The sequence below is a fragment of the Dipodomys merriami genome, unplaced genomic scaffold (assembly GCF_024711535.1).
Source record: "Dipodomys merriami isolate MVZ:Mamm:240054 unplaced genomic scaffold, mDipMer1.0.p SCAF_7, whole genome shotgun sequence".
Classification (NCBI taxonomy): domain Eukaryota; kingdom Metazoa; phylum Chordata; class Mammalia; order Rodentia; family Heteromyidae; genus Dipodomys; species Dipodomys merriami.
The window spans coordinates 67,507,448-67,525,894 of NW_027206290.1; the positions used below are offsets into that span (position 1 = coordinate 67,507,448).

The following is an 18,447-nucleotide window of genomic DNA, read 5'->3' on the forward strand; positions in this document are numbered from 1 at the left end:
TGGCGCTGTGGCTCAAGTGGTAGAGTGCTAGCCTTGAGCTGAATAGCTGAGGGACAGCGCCCAGGCCCAGAGTTCAGGCCCCACGACTGGACCCCCCCAAAAAAAAGATGGAAGTGGAGATGTGTTTCACATGGTAGAGTGCCAGCCCTGAATGGAAAAGCCAAATAAGAACTTGAAGCTCTGAGTTCAAGATCCAGTGCAGGCTATAAGCTTGAACTCTGGGCCTAGGCACTGTCCCTGAGCTCTTCACTTCAAGGCTAGGGCTCTGCCACTTGAGCCACAGTGCCACTTCTGGTTTTCTGGTGGTTAATTGGAGATAAGAGTCTCATGAACTTACCTGCCCAGGCTGGCTTTGAACCACACCATCCTCAGATCTCAGCCTCCTGAGTAGCCAGGAGTATATGTATGAGCTACCAGAGCCCAGCTTATATTTATGTATTTGTGTGTGTGTGTGTGTGTGTGTGTGTGTGTGTGTGTGTGTGTGTGTGTGTGTGTGTGTGTGTGTGTGTGTGTGTGTGTGTGTGTATTGTGTATTCCTGACTTTAAAATGGATTATTGTGATTATCTGAATGGGCCCAATGTAATTATATGAGCTTTTATAACATACAAAGCAGGGAAAAGAGGGCAGATGTGGCAGAGAGAGAGATGTCTGAGAAGTGAGAAGCAGGGAAATTCTTTTTTTTCTTTTTAATGAACTTCCTGAGTCTCCATTTATTATTATTATTATCATCATCATCATCATCCTCTGCTCTATCCCTGAGCTTTATTGGCTCAAGGCTAGCACTCTCCCACTTTGAACCACAGCTTTACTTCTAAACTAAACAAGGAAATTCTTTTTTTTTTCTTTTTTTTTTTTTGGGTCCGGTCGTGGGGCCTGAACTCTGGGCTTGGGTGCTGTCCCTCAGTTCTTCAGCTCAAGGCTAGCGCTCTACCACTTGAGCCACAGCACCACTTCCGGCTTTTTTCTTTTTGCTTATGTGGTGCTGAGGAATCGAACCCAGGGCCTCATGCATGCAAGGCAAGTGCTCTACCACTGAGCCACCTTCCCAGCCCCTAAACAAGGAAATTCTTTTTTTTTTTTTGGGGGGTCCGGTTGTGGGGCCTGAACTCTGGGCCTGGGCGCTGTCCCTCAGCTCTTCAGCTCAAGGCTAGCGCTCTACCACTTGAGCCACAGTGCCACTTCCGGCTTTTTGCTTATGTGGTGCTGAGGAATCGAACCCAGGGCCTCATGCATGCAAGGCAAGCACTCTACCACTGGGCCACCTTCCCAGCCCCAACAAGGAAATTCTTAACCCTCTGTTGCCCAGGCTCTTCTTGAGAGGACCTCTCTGCACAGTATGGGAGGGGCAGCAGCCAGTTGGCATGCAAGAGGACTTCAAACCCTAGACGGGAACCATAGCCCAGCTAATACATTGAGGTTGCCAGTTTCTCCAGTGTCCAGTCTGAGATACAGAAGACAAAAAGAAAACCCAAGGAACTCAATGCCCTGCCATTCTTAGCCAATTTGCTACCTTCTCTCCACCAAATCTCCTTTTGTTAGCCTTATGTGTAACATCTAGGGTTTCAGTTGCAATGGGAAGAACAGAGGAAAAGTATGTAAACTCTGTCTTTCTAGAGATAGACATCTTTTGCTCACTCTGAAGACAGAGTCTGGATAACCTTCTGAGATATCAAGCTTCTAACAAAGGCAATTGTCTCACCTGACAGTGAGGAAAGCAGTATCTCCAACTCATGGACCCTCATTCTTTTTTTTTTTTTGGGTCCGGTCGTGGGGTCTGAACTCTGGGCTTGGGCGCTGTCCCTCAGCTCTTCAGCTCAAGGCTAGCGCTCTACCACTTGAGCCACAGCACCACTTCTGGCTTTTTTTTTCTGCTTATGTGGTGCTGAGGAATCGAACCCAGGGCCTCATGCATGCAAGGCAAGCACTCTACCACTGAGCCACCTTCTCAGCCCTGATGGACCCTAATTCTTACAGCAATATCACTTCCTACCTCATTGTTAATCAGGTCTGTGTGCTTCTCTGATGCCCAACCTCATCTCTCAGCAGCCAGCATAAAATCTGGCATAGAAGATGCTCAAGTCTTGATAACAGCAATAATTACTATTTATCAACTTCATAGTCTATGTTAAAGCACTTACATGAATAGTTCTGAATTTATAGAACAACCCTGTGAGGTATTTATTTTCCACATCTGTACCAATGAGGAACATGAGGCTTAGAGAGGCCCAAGGAAGGAAACAAGCCCAAGGGATTGAGGAGCAGCCAAAGCCACTTGGATGAGGCAAAAGCATATTCTTAGATTTGCTCTAATTCACTGCAATTGCTTTTCTTGCCTTGCTATTCTTCTTAGAGTCTACAATTATTATACTTGAGTTAACCAGCTGCATGGTTGGGCTGTTTTGTAAAACTTTGCTTCTAGGTTGGGAATGTGGTTTAGTGGTAGAATGCTTGCTTAACATGAATGAAGCCCCAGTTTGATTCTTCAATACTTCTTAAACAGAAAAATCCAGAACTCATACTGTGGCTCAAGTGGTAGAGTGTTAGCAAAAGCTCAGGGACAGTGCCTAGGCCCTGAGTTCAAGGCTCAGGACTGGCAAACAAACAAACAAAAAACAACAAAAACTTTTCCTCTAAAATGGAGGATGTAGTCTGGGAAAGCTACCTGCAGCTGAAGACAACTGCCAGAGGATGAAATCATAGAGCAGGCAAAGGGGTGCATTCTAGAATACCTGGCCATTCTGGAGAGGTGATTATAAGTGAACATATGGGTTCTGGAGCCAAAATTCCCAAGTTCAAATCCTAGCTGGCCACTAAACTTGTCACCTCCCTTTCCTCATTAGTGGGATGGAGCTGATAATGGTACCTTCATTGGTTTAAATGCTGCACTCATACATGCTACATTCAGAACAGTGCTTGGTCCCTGGGATACACTCAGCCAATGGGAACCATTTATAAAAGAGGAACACTGTTAAATGGTAAATAACACACAGCTCTGCTGTTAGGTGAGAGGATAGAGCTTTGGGGATCAGGGGAACAAAATACAGCTGAGTCTGAATGGGGACTTCTGTAAGGAAGGGACATTTGGCCTCAGTCTTACTGAGTGTGTGGGAATTAGCCAGATGAACTTCCCAGAAAGCAAAGGTTTTCCGGGCAGAGCCTGGTTGAATGGTGACCCAGAGACTGGGGAGCCTTAGACTTGAGCCTACACTGAGGCTTCTTGGGGAAGGAAAGAAAAAGGGCGAGGAAGAAGGGAGGTGTGGAGGAAAGAAACCCACGATTTGATGGAGAGAGATGTCTCAGTGAGGGAGACATCATGGTTTCTTCTGCTTCCTAGGCCTTAGTCACTGCCTACCTTACCAGCAGTCCCTACCAGCAGGGATTCTGCCCTTAGAGGCAAGCACACATGCAAATGTCCCCTCTGGGCAGGCAGCCTTCTGCTGGTTGCCCAGACTTCCAGCCAGCTGGAGATCTCATTCCAACAAGCATCTGTGGTTTTCTTTTTCCACTGTTAATAAAAGATGTGTTCAGGTGACACCTGAGGGAAGGTAAGGACGTGTGAGAGTGACAGGTGGCGGATCAGACCTGTTGAGAGGAGGAAGAACCAGCCTGAAAAGAGTGGTGTAAAGGAACTTGGGAGGAGGCTGGAAAGAAGCCAGATCATTCCCTAGAGCTGAGCTTGTCCTATAACCTGTAGCTGCTAGCCATGTGGAATATTTGCATTTTAAATACTGGGGCTTAAACTAAGGGTGCCATGCTCTTGGTTAGCTTTTTCTGCTCAAGGCTAGTACTCTACTAACTTGGGCTACATCTCCACTTGTAGCTTTTGTTTGGTTAATTGGAGATAAGAGTCTCTTGGGTTTGTTTGCCTGGACTGGCTTCAAACCTCAGTCCTCAAATCTCAGCTTCCTGAGTAACTAGGATTACAGGTGTGAGGCACCAGCACCTGATTAATTTTTTTCTTTTTCTTTTTCTTTTCTTTCCTTTTTTTTTGGTCAGTTGTGGGGCTTTAACTCAGGGCCTGGGCCCTGTCCCTGAGCCTCTTTGTGCTCAAGGCTAGCACTCTATCACTTGAGCCACAGTGCTACTTCTGGTTTTTGGGTGATTAATTGGAGATAAGAGTCTCATGGGGACTTTTCTGTCTGGTCTGGCTTCAAACCATGATCCTCAGATCTCAGCCTCCAGAGTAGCTAGGATTATAAGCACAAGTTACGGCTTATGGTTATAAATTCTTTTTCTACCTTATTTTGATTGACAACTGAGAAATGTAATTATTTTTGGTATATAACATGATATTTTGATAAGTATGTAATGGCTAAATCAAACTAATTAAAGTTAAGTTAGGTACTATGCATTACCTTAGAAATTTTTTGTAGTGAGAGCCATTAATATCTACTCTGAAAAAATTTCAAGTATATAACACACCGTTATTAACTATCAACACCATATATACTTAAATAAATTTAAATTTAAATAGAAGAGCTTGGGCTGGGCCCAATCTTATGCAGTGTAAAGCCTGTTCTCATCTCAGAACTGCATTTGAGATCCAACAATCATAAATTCCTTGGCATGCCATCCCTTCCTATGGAAACCAGAGAAGCAAGTAAGAGGCAAGTGGCATGAATTGGAGGTCCATGATCATTTCCAGAACCAGCTTCATGGAGCAGCATTCCCCACATGGCCAGGCACTGGGCTATAGACCTTCCTCCCACTCCTTGTACAGTTCACCGCCTATGGGAGTAGGGTGCACATGGAGAGAGGCTGGGGGCATACAGAAAGAATGTTAAGAGAATGCTGATTTCACTGGGGAATATCATGTACATCTGATTTCTGTGCTGTGTCATGTGTTTACGCTGGGGTGGGTCGGGAGATGAATCTCCATGTTGTCCGTCCTCGAGATAAAGAGGAGGAAGGGATCCCATCCCTATCAGAAGGAGCTGCACCCTGTGGACACTGAGAACCGGAGTTGGTCAGGATGGAGAGCTCAGGTGACAGTTGCTTACCTGAGTTCTGTCAGCTTCTTTGCCATGGGCCAGGGCTTGTTCCTCATGGTGGCAATGAGTTTCTTTTTTTCTTCCACTTGCTCTAGGATCCGGGCCAGTTCTTCCTCAGATAGAGACTCATCGCTAGAGGTACTGGAGACCAAGGAAGATGACCTAGGGGTAGAGCCAGGGGAAGACTCAGAGAAGTAGAAAGGAGGGGGAAGGGATTCATGAGGTCTGAACGTGGAGGAGCTCACAGCCTGACCCTTACAAGGCTGACAGAGCCTGCTCCTGCCCCCAGAGATCTCCACTACCTGTCATGTGAGACCAAAGCTCTGTCCTGTAGCCCATGACACCACAAGGATGCGTCTTTCAACTCCCTCTCTCTGAATTCTCCATTCCCACACCAGTGCTGCCCAAGAGAAATAGAATGCGAGCCACTTGTAATTTAAAGTTTCTAGTAGCCACATTTAAATAGTAACAAGAAATGGATAGAACTAGTATTAATATGACCTCATTTCAAGCCAGGCACCAGTGGCTCACACCTATTACCCTTAGCTACTCTGGAGGCTGAGATCTAAGCATCATGGTTCAAAGCCAACCTGGGCAGGGAATTCTGTGAGACTCTAATCTCTAATAAACTACCATAAAAAGGTGGAAGTGGAGATGTGACTCAAGTGTTAGAGTGCTAGCCTTGAGTAAAAAAGCTAAAGGGAGAGTGCTCAGGCCCTGAGTTCAGGCCTCAGCACAGCACCTATACCCTCACCCCCTCCTCCAGCAAAAAGTTCATTTTAGCCAACAGATCAAAATTAGAGTTTGAACATGTGCTCAATAAATACATTGAGATGGTTTAGTCTTTTTTTGGTTCTATCTTCCAAATACACTATTCACTTTGTACTTAAAGATTATGTCAATGCAGACATTAAATTTCCATTGGCCATATTTGATCTGTATTTGGATTTCATAAAGTTGTATTTGAAAAGGTGGATTCCCATAGGCAAATTGTTTTCAATATAAAGTTTCCCAATAAGTGAATCATGTGGCAAGATGTCATTTTCCTGATGTCTGCATCTTCAATGATAAATTATCTTTTTGTAGAAGACATGTTTTGGCTTTAAAGTCAAATCAAATTGATTTAAAAACTACATCTGTCTTTCCAAGTTAAATAAACTCACTCTTGCATCAATAGTATCAACACTGAATTAAAATGATGTCAAAACAAATTAAAGTGGAAATTCAGTTCATCAGTCACACTGAGGGAACACACTGCTTCAAGCACATAACAGCTACATTTGGCTTGTGGCTATGACATTGGATCACTTAGGAGACAGATATCAGGAGGGTAGAGATCTGAGAGTAGCTTGGGCAAAATGTTAGTGAGATACCATGTTGACCAACAAGCCAGCCATGTTGGTATATATTTGTAATCCCAGAGCTGTGCAGGAGGCATAGATGGAAGGACTGTTGTGTGAGACTGGCCCTAAAATAAAAATAACGAAATCAACTTTTAAAAAAGGTTGGAAGCCGGGCGCTGGTGGCTCACGCCTGTAATCCTAGCTACTCAGGAGGCTGAGATCTGAGGATCGTGGTTCAAAGCCAGCCCAGGCAGGAAAGACCTGAGACTCCTATCTCCAATAAATCACCAGAAAACCGGAAGTGGCGCTGTAGCTCAAGAGGTAGAGCGCTCGCCTTGAGCTGAAGAGCTGAGGGACAGCACCCAGGCCCAGAGTTCAAGACCCATGACCGACAAAAAAAAAAAAAGGGTTGGAGAAATGGCTCAAGTGGTAATGGGATTGCCTAGTAAGTACCAGGCCCTGAGTTCAAACCCCAGTGATAGGGATGTGGAGAGAGAGAGACAGAGACAGACAGACAGACAGACAGGCAGGCAGGCAGGCAGGCAGGCAGACAGACAGACATACAGACAGAGACAGAGAGCTAGAAACAGAGATGGAGAGAGACCAGAAGAAGAAACGCTAGCTCTTTGTCATAATCCTAACACTCAAAACTATTTCAAAAGCATCCCCAGTCATTGCCACAGGAGAATCAACTAAGGTCTAAACTATTTCCACTGAGAGTGACAGACATCCTATCAAAATCAGTTCACCCAAAAATGAACTGAAAACCCTGACCTGCAGATTTAAGCTGGCTCTGTCCATTACCCAGCATGGACCAGCACTAGTGGAACAAAAACAAACAAAACAGTGAAATTCCCCAATCCTAGAATTTCAGAACTGGCAGAAGTCATGGAAGTTTAGAGCAACTCCTGGTTTCCAGAAGAAAAATAATGGTTTGGGTAGGGGAAGGGATGTGCCTTGGGGGTGATCCTCAAGTCTGAAGTAGATGGTTTTTCTCAGCTCCTGTGTTGGAGCAGCAGAGCTGAGTCAGTGGCTGAAATTCAGAGCTCTTGTGATCCTGTCCCATGCTGCTTAGGCCACCTCCTCACAAGGTGACAGGTGTCATTTACGACGGTGTCCACCGAGTGAGAGACGCCCATTCCACCTGTGACCCTGGTGCAAGGCAGGGCAGAGAGAAGCAGGAGCAAGTGCAAGGCTGCTGTCACAAAGGAGGGGGAACAGGGGAGGATGACAGTCCTCAGTGGATGGAGAGCATGTGATCAGAACCACAGCTCACCTGGGTTTCTTCAGCTCCTTCCCCACAACCTCCTTTTCCTTCTTTGGGTGTGCTCTCTGCTCCTTGAAGGAAGTCCTCCCATCTCTCTTCCTCCTTCCCTGGCAGGTCCTTTCCTCCACTGAGCTCCGCTCTAGTCGGCGCAGCCCCTCCGGCCTGCTCTTGCGCGCTGGGCGTTCCATGGGCTTCCTCTGGGGAGACCCAGGTCTAGGGCTGCCCCCAGGCCTCTCCTTCTGGCTGGGCTGGACTCCATGCTGGGCCCGTGAACCCTTGGCTTTGGAAGTCCGCTTGGTTGAGGGTCTCCTCCCTGATCTGTCACCTGAAGGGGCAGAAAGGAGACAGTACTGACCAACTTCAGCCACCGGAAAGTGTCCCACCCCACCCTGTGAGAAATCTAAGTCCAAGATGTCCTGGGGTTGAGACCTCTGCATCTTGGTGCATAGACTGTTTTCTGCTGAAGAGAATGGAGAATGAAGGTCATTCTGACCTCCCTCCTCATCCCCCTGAAGACCCACCCTGAAGTGGCTTGCTCTGTTGCTTTTTAGGAAAGAATGTTACAGGAAGAACCTAACAACAAACAGTCTTGTCTAGGTTCTTAATTCTCAGTTGTCATTAGCTTTTTGTCCTCCAAGCCTATTTCTAAATTGTTGGCCTTAAAAAGAGTTTCCCTCTTGGTCTTCTGATTTTCATTTCAGGCATATTGCACTTAAGTGAGCCAGGCATCGGTGGCTCATGCCTGTAATCCTAGCTACTCAAGGGGCTGAGATGTGAGGGTCATGGTTCAAAGCCAGCCCAGGTAGGAAAGTCGTGAGACTCTTATCTCCAATTAACTAATGAAAAAGCTGGGATTGGAGCTGTGGCTTAAGTGGTAGAGCACTAGCCTTGAGCACAAAAACTCAGGGACAGTGCCAAGCCCTGGGTTCAAGCCTCAGAACTGGCACACACACACACACACACACACACACACACACACACACACACACACACACACACACACACACACACACTAAAACAACTTAAATGAACTTGTATGCTTTTTTCTCCTGTGTCTATCTTTTTCTGTAGAAGTCTCATAAAAATTCCAATGTCATTCTTCACAGAGATAGAAAAAAAGTCATGCCTAAAATTCATGTGGAACCATACAAGAACTGAAAAGGCCAAGCAATCTTTAGAAAAACAAATTCTGGAGGTTATCACAATACTGACCTGCTGTGAATTATGCTATACAGTGGTAGAACACGAATAGCATGATTCTGACACAAAAACAGACAGGAAGGCCAGAAGACCCATAACTAAATGTACACAGTTACAGCCATCTGATTTTTGATCAAGGAGCCAAAAATATACAGTGGGAAAAAAAAGACAAGCCTCTTCAAGAAATGGTGATTTCTCTGTATAGCCAAAACTAGATCCCTACCTCTCACCCTGTACTAATATCAGTTCAAAGCAGATCAAGGATTTTAATGCAAAACATAAAACACTGAAACTACTCCAGGAAAGAATAAGGGAACACTAGAACACATAGGCATGGACAGTAACCTCTGTATAATTGAAGACAGCTGAAAAATACCAGAGTATTTTGAGATTAAACAATTTGTTTCTCTTCCTTCCATCCTTCTTTCTTTTTTTTTCCTTTTTTCTTTTGTTGGTCATGGGGCTTGAACTATGGGCCTAGGCGCTGTCCCTCACCTCTTTTACCTCTAGGCTAGCACTGTACCACTTGAGTCACAGAGCCACTTCTGGTTTTCTGAGTGGTTTATTGGAGATAAGAGTCTCACGGACTTTCCTGCCTGGGCTGAGTTTGAACTGCAATCCTCAGATCTCACCCTCCTGAGTAGCTAGGATTACGGGTGTGAGCCACTGATGCCCAAGCTCCTTCTTTCTTTCTTTCTTTCTTTTCCCTCCCTCCCTCCCTCCCTCCCTCCTTCCTTCCTTCCTTCCTTCCTTCCTTCCTTCCTTCCTTCCTTCCTTCCTTTCTGTACTTGGGTTTAGATGTAGACTATACTTGCTAGGGAAAGTGTGGTGCCACTTGGGCATGCATACCCTCAGCCCTTTTTGCTTTTTCAAACAAGGTCTCACATTTATGTCTGAGGCAGCCTGAACCACAATCCTCCTATTTACACTTCCCATGTAGCTGGGATGAGAGTCGCATACTGTCACATCCAGCTTTTGATTTGCTGAAGTGAATGTTGGTATTTTTGTCTGGGCTAGCCTCAAACTATTAGGCATAAATGCAGCCAAATCCTATGACACATGAGCCAAGGAAACATGAGGGAGAAAGTAGCCTTTTCCAGAAATGGTGTAGGAACAACTAGACAGATACATTAAAAAACATTAAGACATGGACCTTTCACCTCTCACAAAAATCACTTTCAAATGGATCATAAACATAAATGTAAAACATGAAGAAAACACAGGGAAAAGTCTATATGGCCCTGGATTTGACAATAACTTAAAAGCAAAAGTTACAGTAGGGATTTTAGTATAAATTATGGTTAAATGAAGGAGAAACAGGGAAGAGAGAAACATTTTTTGCTTCCCCAAGCAGGAAATGGGAACTAAAAACCCCAACAATAACTTTTTAGATGCAACACCAAAAGCATGATCTATGAAGGAAATATTGATAAGTTGTAGCTTATCAAAATTAAAAGAGAATAAAAAGGCAAGACAGACTGGGAGGAAGAAATTACAAAATACAAACAAGAATGAAAAAACTTTTTAAATAGGGGAAAGGGATTTGGGGTATAGTTCAGTGGTAGAGCATTTGTGTCACATGCACAAGGCTCTGGTTCCATTCCCAAAACAGAAACAAGGGTGAAAGGAAGGAGGGGAAAGGAAAGGAAGGAAGCAAAGGGACAGGAAGGGAAGGAAGGAAGGAAAAGAAAATAGGGGGGAAAGAAGAATAAGATATCTGAACAGATATTTCACCAAAGAAAGTATATAACCTAGGTGCTGGGTGTCATGCCTGTAATCCTAGCTACTTGGGATACTGAGATTGAGAAGACTGAAGTTCCAGGTCAGTTTTTGGCAGACAGGTCTGTGAAATCCCTTTTCTTTTCTTTTCTTTTTTTTTTGGGTCGGGTTATAGCACCTGAACTCTGGGCCTGGGCGCTGTCCCTCAGCTCTTCAGCTCAAGGCTAGCGCTCTACCACTTGAGCCACAGCACCACTTCCGGCTTTTTTCTCTTTGCTTATGTGGTGCTGAGGAATCAAACCCAGGGCCTCAGGCATGCAAGGCAAGTGCTCTTCCACTGAGCCACCATCCCAGCCCCTGAAATCCCTTTTCAATGGAACAGGTTTACACCTGTTATCCTTTACAGTGGAAAGCTTAAAATAGGAGAATCAAGGCCCAGACTTAGCTAGGGCCAAAAAAAAAAAAAAGACATATCTCAAAATAAGCAATGCAAAAAGAGCTAGCTCAATAGTCTAGTGCCTTCCTAGGTTCAAATTCCACATGGCCAAACAAAACAAAACAAAACAAAAATCCCACCAAAACAAAAAAAAATATGAGAAAATAGACAGATGGCCAATTAGCATGCAGAAAGATCTTGTTCTTCCTGTGGCATTAGAGAACTCAGGAGGCTAAGGATCGAGGTTTGAAGCCATCCTGGCAGAAAAGTCCCTGTGAGACTCTTATCTCCAATTAACCACTAACAGCCAGAAGTGGGGCTATAGCTCAAAGTGGTAGAGTGCTAGCCTTGAATAAAAGAGCTCAGGGACAGTGCCTAGCCCCTGAGTTCAAGCCCCACAGCTGGAATGAAAGAAAGGAAGCAAGGAAGAGAGAAAGAAAGAAGGAAAGAAAGAAGAAAGAAGAAAGGAAGGAAGGAAGGAAGGAAGGAAGGAAGGAAGGAAGGAAGGAAGGAAAGAAGGAAGGAAGGAAGGGAGAGAGAAAGAAAGAAGGAAAGTAAGATCCATGAGACTCAATCTCTGTGGAGAAAAGCTGGATGTGATGTTATGTGCCTGTGAGCCTAGTGAGGACAGAAATTCTAAAATAGGTAGACTGTAGCTTTACAAAGGGGTGAGATACTATAAGAAAGGTTGCGAGGAAGAGGGACTGTAATAATGAGAGGTTGGGAGGGAGGAGGGGATGTGGGTACAGGAAGGGCTGTGGGAATTCCAGGGGTGTATCCAGGCCTGTCTCCCATCAAAGCTCCTTGCCCCACCCTCACTGACGTCTCAGGACCCCAGTAGTGGGGAGTCGTGAGGAAGGAGTAGAAGTCCCTGCTGGAGGAGGTAGGTCATGGTGGCACCTTCTCCACATGGGGCTGAGTCTATCCCCTGCAGAATTGAGTAGAGTGATCTCTTCCAGCTCCTTAAAGGCCTCAGTACCTCCTCATCTACAAGTGGGGTCCAGCCTCACTGGGGATGTGAAGAGAAGAAAATGGTCCTTCAACCATCATGATTTGTGGCCTGGAGTATAGTGCCCAAGCTCCGTGTGTGTGTGTGTGTGTGTGTGTGTGTGTGTGTGTGTGACTTCTTATCCCTTCTCCTCATGGCAGTGTGTGTGTGGTTCTCCCCTGCCTGTGGCTTCCTGGGGCTCCCCAGTTTCTCCTTGGTGGTGGCTAGATCACTCCCGGGCGCACTGACGAGCTGTGATCACATTTCTGATGGAAGGTGCTTGGGCATCTGCTACTGCTGGACTCTTAGGAGGCCTGAGAGTGCCCTCTACAGTGCAGTGGCCTGGGACTTGTCCTGTCCACCGCCTGTCTCACACAGTCCTGTCCCCTGACTAGTGAATATTCTGGCTTTGCAAGGCTCTGGTTAAAGTGTTTCTATCCCCAGGCATGTTCCCCTGACACTCATGGCTGAGGAGCAGAATAGCTCTGTGTGACATTCTGTTCCCTCTCCAGTTAAGCCACCCACCTCCCAGGACAGCTTGTGTAGGGTGAATGATTGGGGGAGGGAGGGAAGGATGGAGGGAGGAAGGAGACAGGAAGGGAGGAAGGAGGATGTGGGGCTGGCAGCTGGACTGCAGGGCTGTGAATCATACCCCCCCCCCCAGCCCTTCTCACCTGGGTGTGGATGCCCACTCCGGGCCCTCCCTCTCACTCCACCACCTGCTGGAAGGGACAAGAACAGGATAAATGGCTGCCTTCTGCAAAGTCCTTTCTCCTCCAGCACCCCACTGTCATGGGAAGAACCCTCAGACTGGAACCTGGCTCCAGTTATTTTATTTAACAAGCCCCAAGTCCCTAGCTTGGGATATTTCTCTAACACTTTGAAAAAGTCTTGGGGTCAGAACCCCTCCATCCCCACCCTCATGCCCTAGACAGACAGGGGAGAGGAAGTGGTGAGATGAACAGGTAACTAAAGTCAGGATAGGAGGCTGAGAGACCCTGAGGGCTCTAAAGACATTGGGGGGCCTGTGATGGCCCCCATCAGGGACTCGGGCCACAGTCTTTCACAAAGGTCATTTTCAGTGTCTCCTGAGGCCCTTGAAGGCAGTGCTGTCATCCCATGGAAACAGGGAGAAGCTGAATAGCCAGTCTGCGGTCACTCAATACACAAATGCCGGGTCTCCCATGCCTGTGCAGATGGCTTCCACGCCCTACTTTGCCCGGGACCCCCTATGGGGTGGGTCTCTCCAGGATGAGGCTAGGGCTTACCTTCCTTCTCCAGGACCTTTAGCTGATGGCTCATGGTCAGCAGGGCTCCTTGGGTCCCACAAAGACTTACATAGCTTGCTTGTCACTCTACATCTCCATCCTGGGGAGCTTTCCTGTCCTCATTATGTCTGGCCTCCCTTCTTGGGCCTTGATAGAAGTCAGGGATCCTTGGTTTGAGCTTGAATGCAGAGGTAGGCAAAGAGAGAGAGAGAGAGAGAGAGAGAGAGAGAGAGAGAGAGAGAGAGAGAGAGAGAGAGAGAGAGAGAGAGAGAGAGAGAGAGAGAGAGAGTTGGGGAAGGAGGCAGCAAATTCCCAGCCCATCAATCCGGCTGCACACTCCTCTGCTCATATTTCCCTGCTAAGGGTGTTGTGGCCTCACGTTTCAGGCATTACTAATAAATGAGGGGCCCTGGAGGGGCCAAGAACCACAGGCTCATCTCCTGGCAATGACACCACTGGCATTCCAGCCAGGGGAGGTGCGAGCTACATCCTAGGGCTCTTTCTACTGCCTTAGCCCTGCCTGGGACAAAGGCACAGGAGAACTCAAGGATGATTATGTAAATTGCCACCTGGGCTTCTACTTAAAATGCAGATTCCCAGGATGGACCCTGGTCATTTGAATCACCAACCTTAGGTCAGGTTCCAGGAACCTTCATTCTGGTTCTGGCCTACGAATCCTGAGCCCACCCTGATATATGTTCCCACTTCAGCCACTTGTTCATTCGCTCAATAGCTTTGCCCACTGCTGCCTTCTGGAGGGCAGATTTGGCTGTTTGAAAACCATTTCTGGGTCAGGCATTGGTAGCTCACACCTGTCGTTCTAACTACACAGGAGGCTAAGACGTGGAGGATTGCAGTTCAAAGCCAACTTATGTAGAAAAGTCTGTGAGACATACTCTCCAATGAACAGACAAAATGCTGGGCTGGAGATGTGGCTCAAGTGGTGGAGTGCCAGTTGAGCAAGCAAACTATGTCAAGAAAATGAGAGGTTCTGAGTTCAAACCCCAGTAACAGTAAGTAAAGAGAGAAAGAAGAAAAGAAAGAAAGGAAGGAAGGAAGGAAAGGAAGAAAGAAGAAAAAAAAAGGAAAAAAAGAGAGAAACTTGTGCAGTAGGAGGCAGAAATCAGGAGGATTGTGATTTAAGGCCAGCCTAAGGGAGAAAATTCATGAGAGCTCAATTGCAATAAAAACCTGGGTACAGTGGTTCATACCAGTCATTCAGCTATGCTGGTAGCATAAGTGGGGATCCAGATTAGCACAGGCCCAAAGTGAAAATCCTATATGAAAAATAAGGAAAGCAAAAAGGGATGGAGGCTTGGCTCAAGTGATAGAGTGCCTGCCTAGCAAGTGCCAAGTCTTTAGTGCAAACCCCAGTACTGAAACAACAAAACAAAACAAGTCTCATTCGGGTTTCATACATCTCCAGCCTCTGGCCAGACCTGTGTCTCCTCACTTGCCCCGTTTTCAAGGGGTCAGGAGCTACATAGTGTGTCACCTAGTGAAGGGAGGGGGCACAGGAACTGCCATGTGTGGCAGCATCTCAAGCTTCTAAACGTATCCCTTTGTCATCTCATCTTGGTTTCAGATCCAACTGGTTCCTGCAGGACCTACTTGGCCCTGGGGTCAGTGGGGCAGCAGGGCATCAGGGGGCCCTCACTGGTATCTGTTCCTTCTATACAGTGAGCCTACAGGTGCCTGTTTGGCAAGGAACCTGTGTGCGGAGAGCCAGCCCTGCTGACTCTACAGGAATGAAACAATTTTGGAACTCAAGTGCTAAATACAAAGCATTTTGTCTTTTTCTTCATGCTTATGAGACTATCCTGAGAACTCTCGGTAGAAGATGAGCTCCAGAATCTTATGACAACAGCCCATCTTTGAGGACAAACTATGTCCTTAAATAACTGTATCTGAGGACTGAATGCAATCTTTTAGAAGATTCTTTTTCTGCTGTGATCATGGGGTTTGCAAATATTCCTCAAGATTTGCCTTTCCTGCTGGGTTTGGCGGCTGATGCTTGAAGCACAGTTACTCAGGAGGCAGTGTTAGTGAGGAAGGATGACAGTCGGAGGCCAAACCTAACCATGAAGTGTGTGTGAAGTGTATGGTTCACCATCCCAGCTTCATAGGAGGCATATACAGAAAGACTGTGGTTGGGGTCAGTCTAGGCAAAAATGAAAGACTCTATTTGAAGAATAACTCAAATTAAAAGGGCTGGGGGCATGGCTCAAGTAGAAGAAAATATGAGGCCTTGAATTCAAAATAGGTTGTTTCAAAACAAAATTGTTTGTGTTGAAAGGTTAAAGTTTGAGGCAGTGACCACCACGTGTTGCTTGTTTCTGTCTAGCAAAGCAACACGTGGTGGTAATCAAAACACCTGGTTGATTGTGTGCCTATAGAAGACCTGCAAATCCTTAGCTCAGGGCTCTCCTCCTGGGCTCCTCTGTGTCTGTGTTGGAGTGTAGGACGAGGCCTGAGCTGCAGCCCGCTTAAATAAAACAGTAGAGTCTGACTCTCGGTGGTCTTCTTGCCGGGAGGGGTCCTGCGACCTTGGCATAACAGTGTGATTTCAACATGCCTATAAAAACTTCTTTTTTTTTTTTTTTTTAATAAAAACTTCTTGATTTTACACACTTGCAAGTTTTAAGAAAACTAGAAAAATAATTTAGTTTGAAGATAATGAAAAAAATTAGGTAGCACAAAAACATGTCTTTTAACCTGTGATAAAATTGGTTTTCCTTCAAAGTCTTGATCTAATTAATACTTTTGTGTTTGCTGAATACTGGGGCTTGAATTCAGAGCCTTACATTCTTGCTTGTCCTTTTTGGCTCAAGGCAGACACTCTATTAGTTGAGCCACAGCTTTACTTCTGGCTTTTTGCTGGTTAATTAGAGAAAAGAGTCTCACAGACTTTCCTGCCTGGACTAGCTACAAACTGTGACCCTCAGATTTTAGCTTCCTGAGTAGCTAGGCACTAGCGCCCAGCCTAATTACTATTCAACTTAACATTGATTGTGCATTCAGCTCAACAGAAATAAACATTGCCCTGAGAAGTAATAATATTGGGAGGGGGTGTTCTCATAATTCATCAGGGTGCTGAACATTGCTACAGCTTAAACTAAGGATAGTAAGCTTTGTAATAATCTTTCAGGAGTGTGATGGAAGAAAATAAAACCAATATTACAGCAAGAAAAAAAATGACCAAGAGCGATCCCAAGCACAGGTTGCAGGGCATCCAATTCCAGAGGCACTTTCATCACAAAACCCTTGTCAACAGGGAAGCTTCCAGGACTATCTCGCTAATTTACCCCTCCAATTAAAAGCATATATAGATATAATTAGCTATGAGTATCTGCTTACAAAACATCCAGTGTCGCTCACGGAACCTTGTAAAGCAGCACAATGGGGAGGATCCAGTTACCAGCTGGTAACACCCTAGCTGGAGAATGAGAGCTGCTGCTGTATCACCGCCCCTCCTCCCCCCAACTCATTCCAAAGAGCTGAGGAATGGGTGATGTGGGGGAGGGGAGGGGAGGCTGTGGGGATCTGGTGGTAACAATGTTTCCCTTTTCCTAAGAGCTTTTCTGTATGAGTTATGAACAGACTGTCTTTTTTCCCCTCCTTCCTTCCTTCCTTCCTTCCTTCCTTCCTTCCTTCCTTCCTTCCTTCCTTCCTTCCTCCCTCTCTCCCTCTCTCCCTCCCTTCTTCCCTCCCTTATCCCTCTCTTCTTTATGGTGCTGGTATTGGGGCTTGAACTCAAGGCTTTGTGTTCTCACTTGTCTGCTTGTGTTCAAGGCCAGTGCTCAACCACTGGAGCTGTTTTTCTTTTTTTCTCTTTTTGTACAAGCAGACTTCATTTGTAGAGGTTTTACATTCACAGCAAAAGAGAGTAGAAGGGACGGAGATTTCCTATCAATGGCACTTACATCCTTGTATTTTATTTAAATGGCTCTGTATAAGTCATCTGTAGGATGAGTGAGTCACAGTGGTGGACTATGGGGAGGTTTACAGTAGAACAAATGTCTCCTTTGGAAACGCATTGTTCTCAAGTGACACCAAGTGACACCGTTCCTTTCACTCACCTTTTGTTGTTCCAGGCAAGTCACAAGGTCAAGCCCATTATCAGGGGCAGGGAAGAATAATAACCAGGAAAGATAATGAAATCTATTATGTGGGCCTGTTTGATTCTGTTCACATTGTAGCGGGAGGGGGGGCATGGCTCAAGTGGTAGAACTCCTGCTTAGCAAGTGCAAGGCCCTGAGTTCAAATCTCAGTACAGCCAGAAAAAAGCTTACATTCTAGCAAAAGTTATATAAACAGAGGAATTGAAGTGTGATATGATTATGGCAGCACAACTTCTAACCACATAAATGGACCATGGAATGTGCTTGAGGACTATGTAGGATGGAGAACTTTGGGTTGGGCTCTATCTCCAATAAGTTGGAGGGGTTGTCTTTGGAGAAGACTGAAGACCTAGAGCTCTCCCTTACAACGGACCCAGCAGTCTTAAAGAGTACAGTGCCATAGAGGATGGAACAGATGGATCCTTGGGCCACAGGAGTCAGGAGCTGAGTTCTGTATGCCCAAACGGGTATGGAAAGAGATATTCAGAGGCTCCTTCTCCATGGACATGATCCTGAGCTCTGTCTTCTCCCTGACTCAGGTTCTAGGCAACAGAGATTGGTCCAAATCATGGAGTTTAAATCTGAGAGGCAGGGGTGGAGGAAATTGTAAATCTTGAAAGGTTAGTGGCAGAGGAAAGGTGAGAGCCAATCAGAAAGGATTGGAAGCAGACAGCCAGGCAAACTCCAAGTTTGTCGAATGAAGATCGCTGTATGTTACAGTACTTCTCCATCCCACCACTTTTATGATGATGGTTGGGGCAGAAACCCATTTTAAGATGGAACGATCTGGCCCTCTGGTGGAATTTTGAGGTATACTCTCGATTTATTCTGGGCTCAATCTGGCACTGATGTTGCCAGATTCACCTGTTACAGGATGGTGGGAATGGAGACAGACCAGGTACAAGGGAAGAACTCAGCAGATCTCTGGAGCTAGGCTGTCTTTTCTTGTCACGGATTGCCTGTTGGCTTCTAGGAAAGCTCCGCATCTTGAATGTCCTTCCTTCTGTCTTGTCTCTGTTCAGGTCTCTGTGAATCCTTCTCTATCTGGTTCCTCAATGGTCTGTTTACAGCTCCCGTTCCAGGAACTCTTTTGCTATGTCCATCTGCAGCCTT

The 18,447-nt window shown here is 45.9% G+C and overlaps 1 protein-coding gene across 1 annotated transcript in view; it reads right to left on the reverse strand.

Moving 5' to 3' along the window:
• Window positions 1-13,247, reverse strand: part of Tmc2 (transmembrane channel like 2) — a 40,357-nt gene extending 27,110 nt beyond the window's left edge. Inside the window, exons 1-4 of the mRNA XM_070007510.1 lie at window positions 13,214-13,247; window positions 12,620-12,667; window positions 7,612-7,927; window positions 5,002-5,154 (exon numbers count right to left, since the gene is read on the reverse strand). Of these exons, the coding sequence (XP_069863611.1) occupies window positions 5,002-5,154; window positions 7,612-7,927; window positions 12,620-12,667; window positions 13,214-13,247 (551 nt within the window). The remainder of the gene's footprint in view (window positions 1-5,001; window positions 5,155-7,611; window positions 7,928-12,619; window positions 12,668-13,213) is intronic.
• Window positions 13,248-18,447: the final 5,200 nt, after the last annotated feature.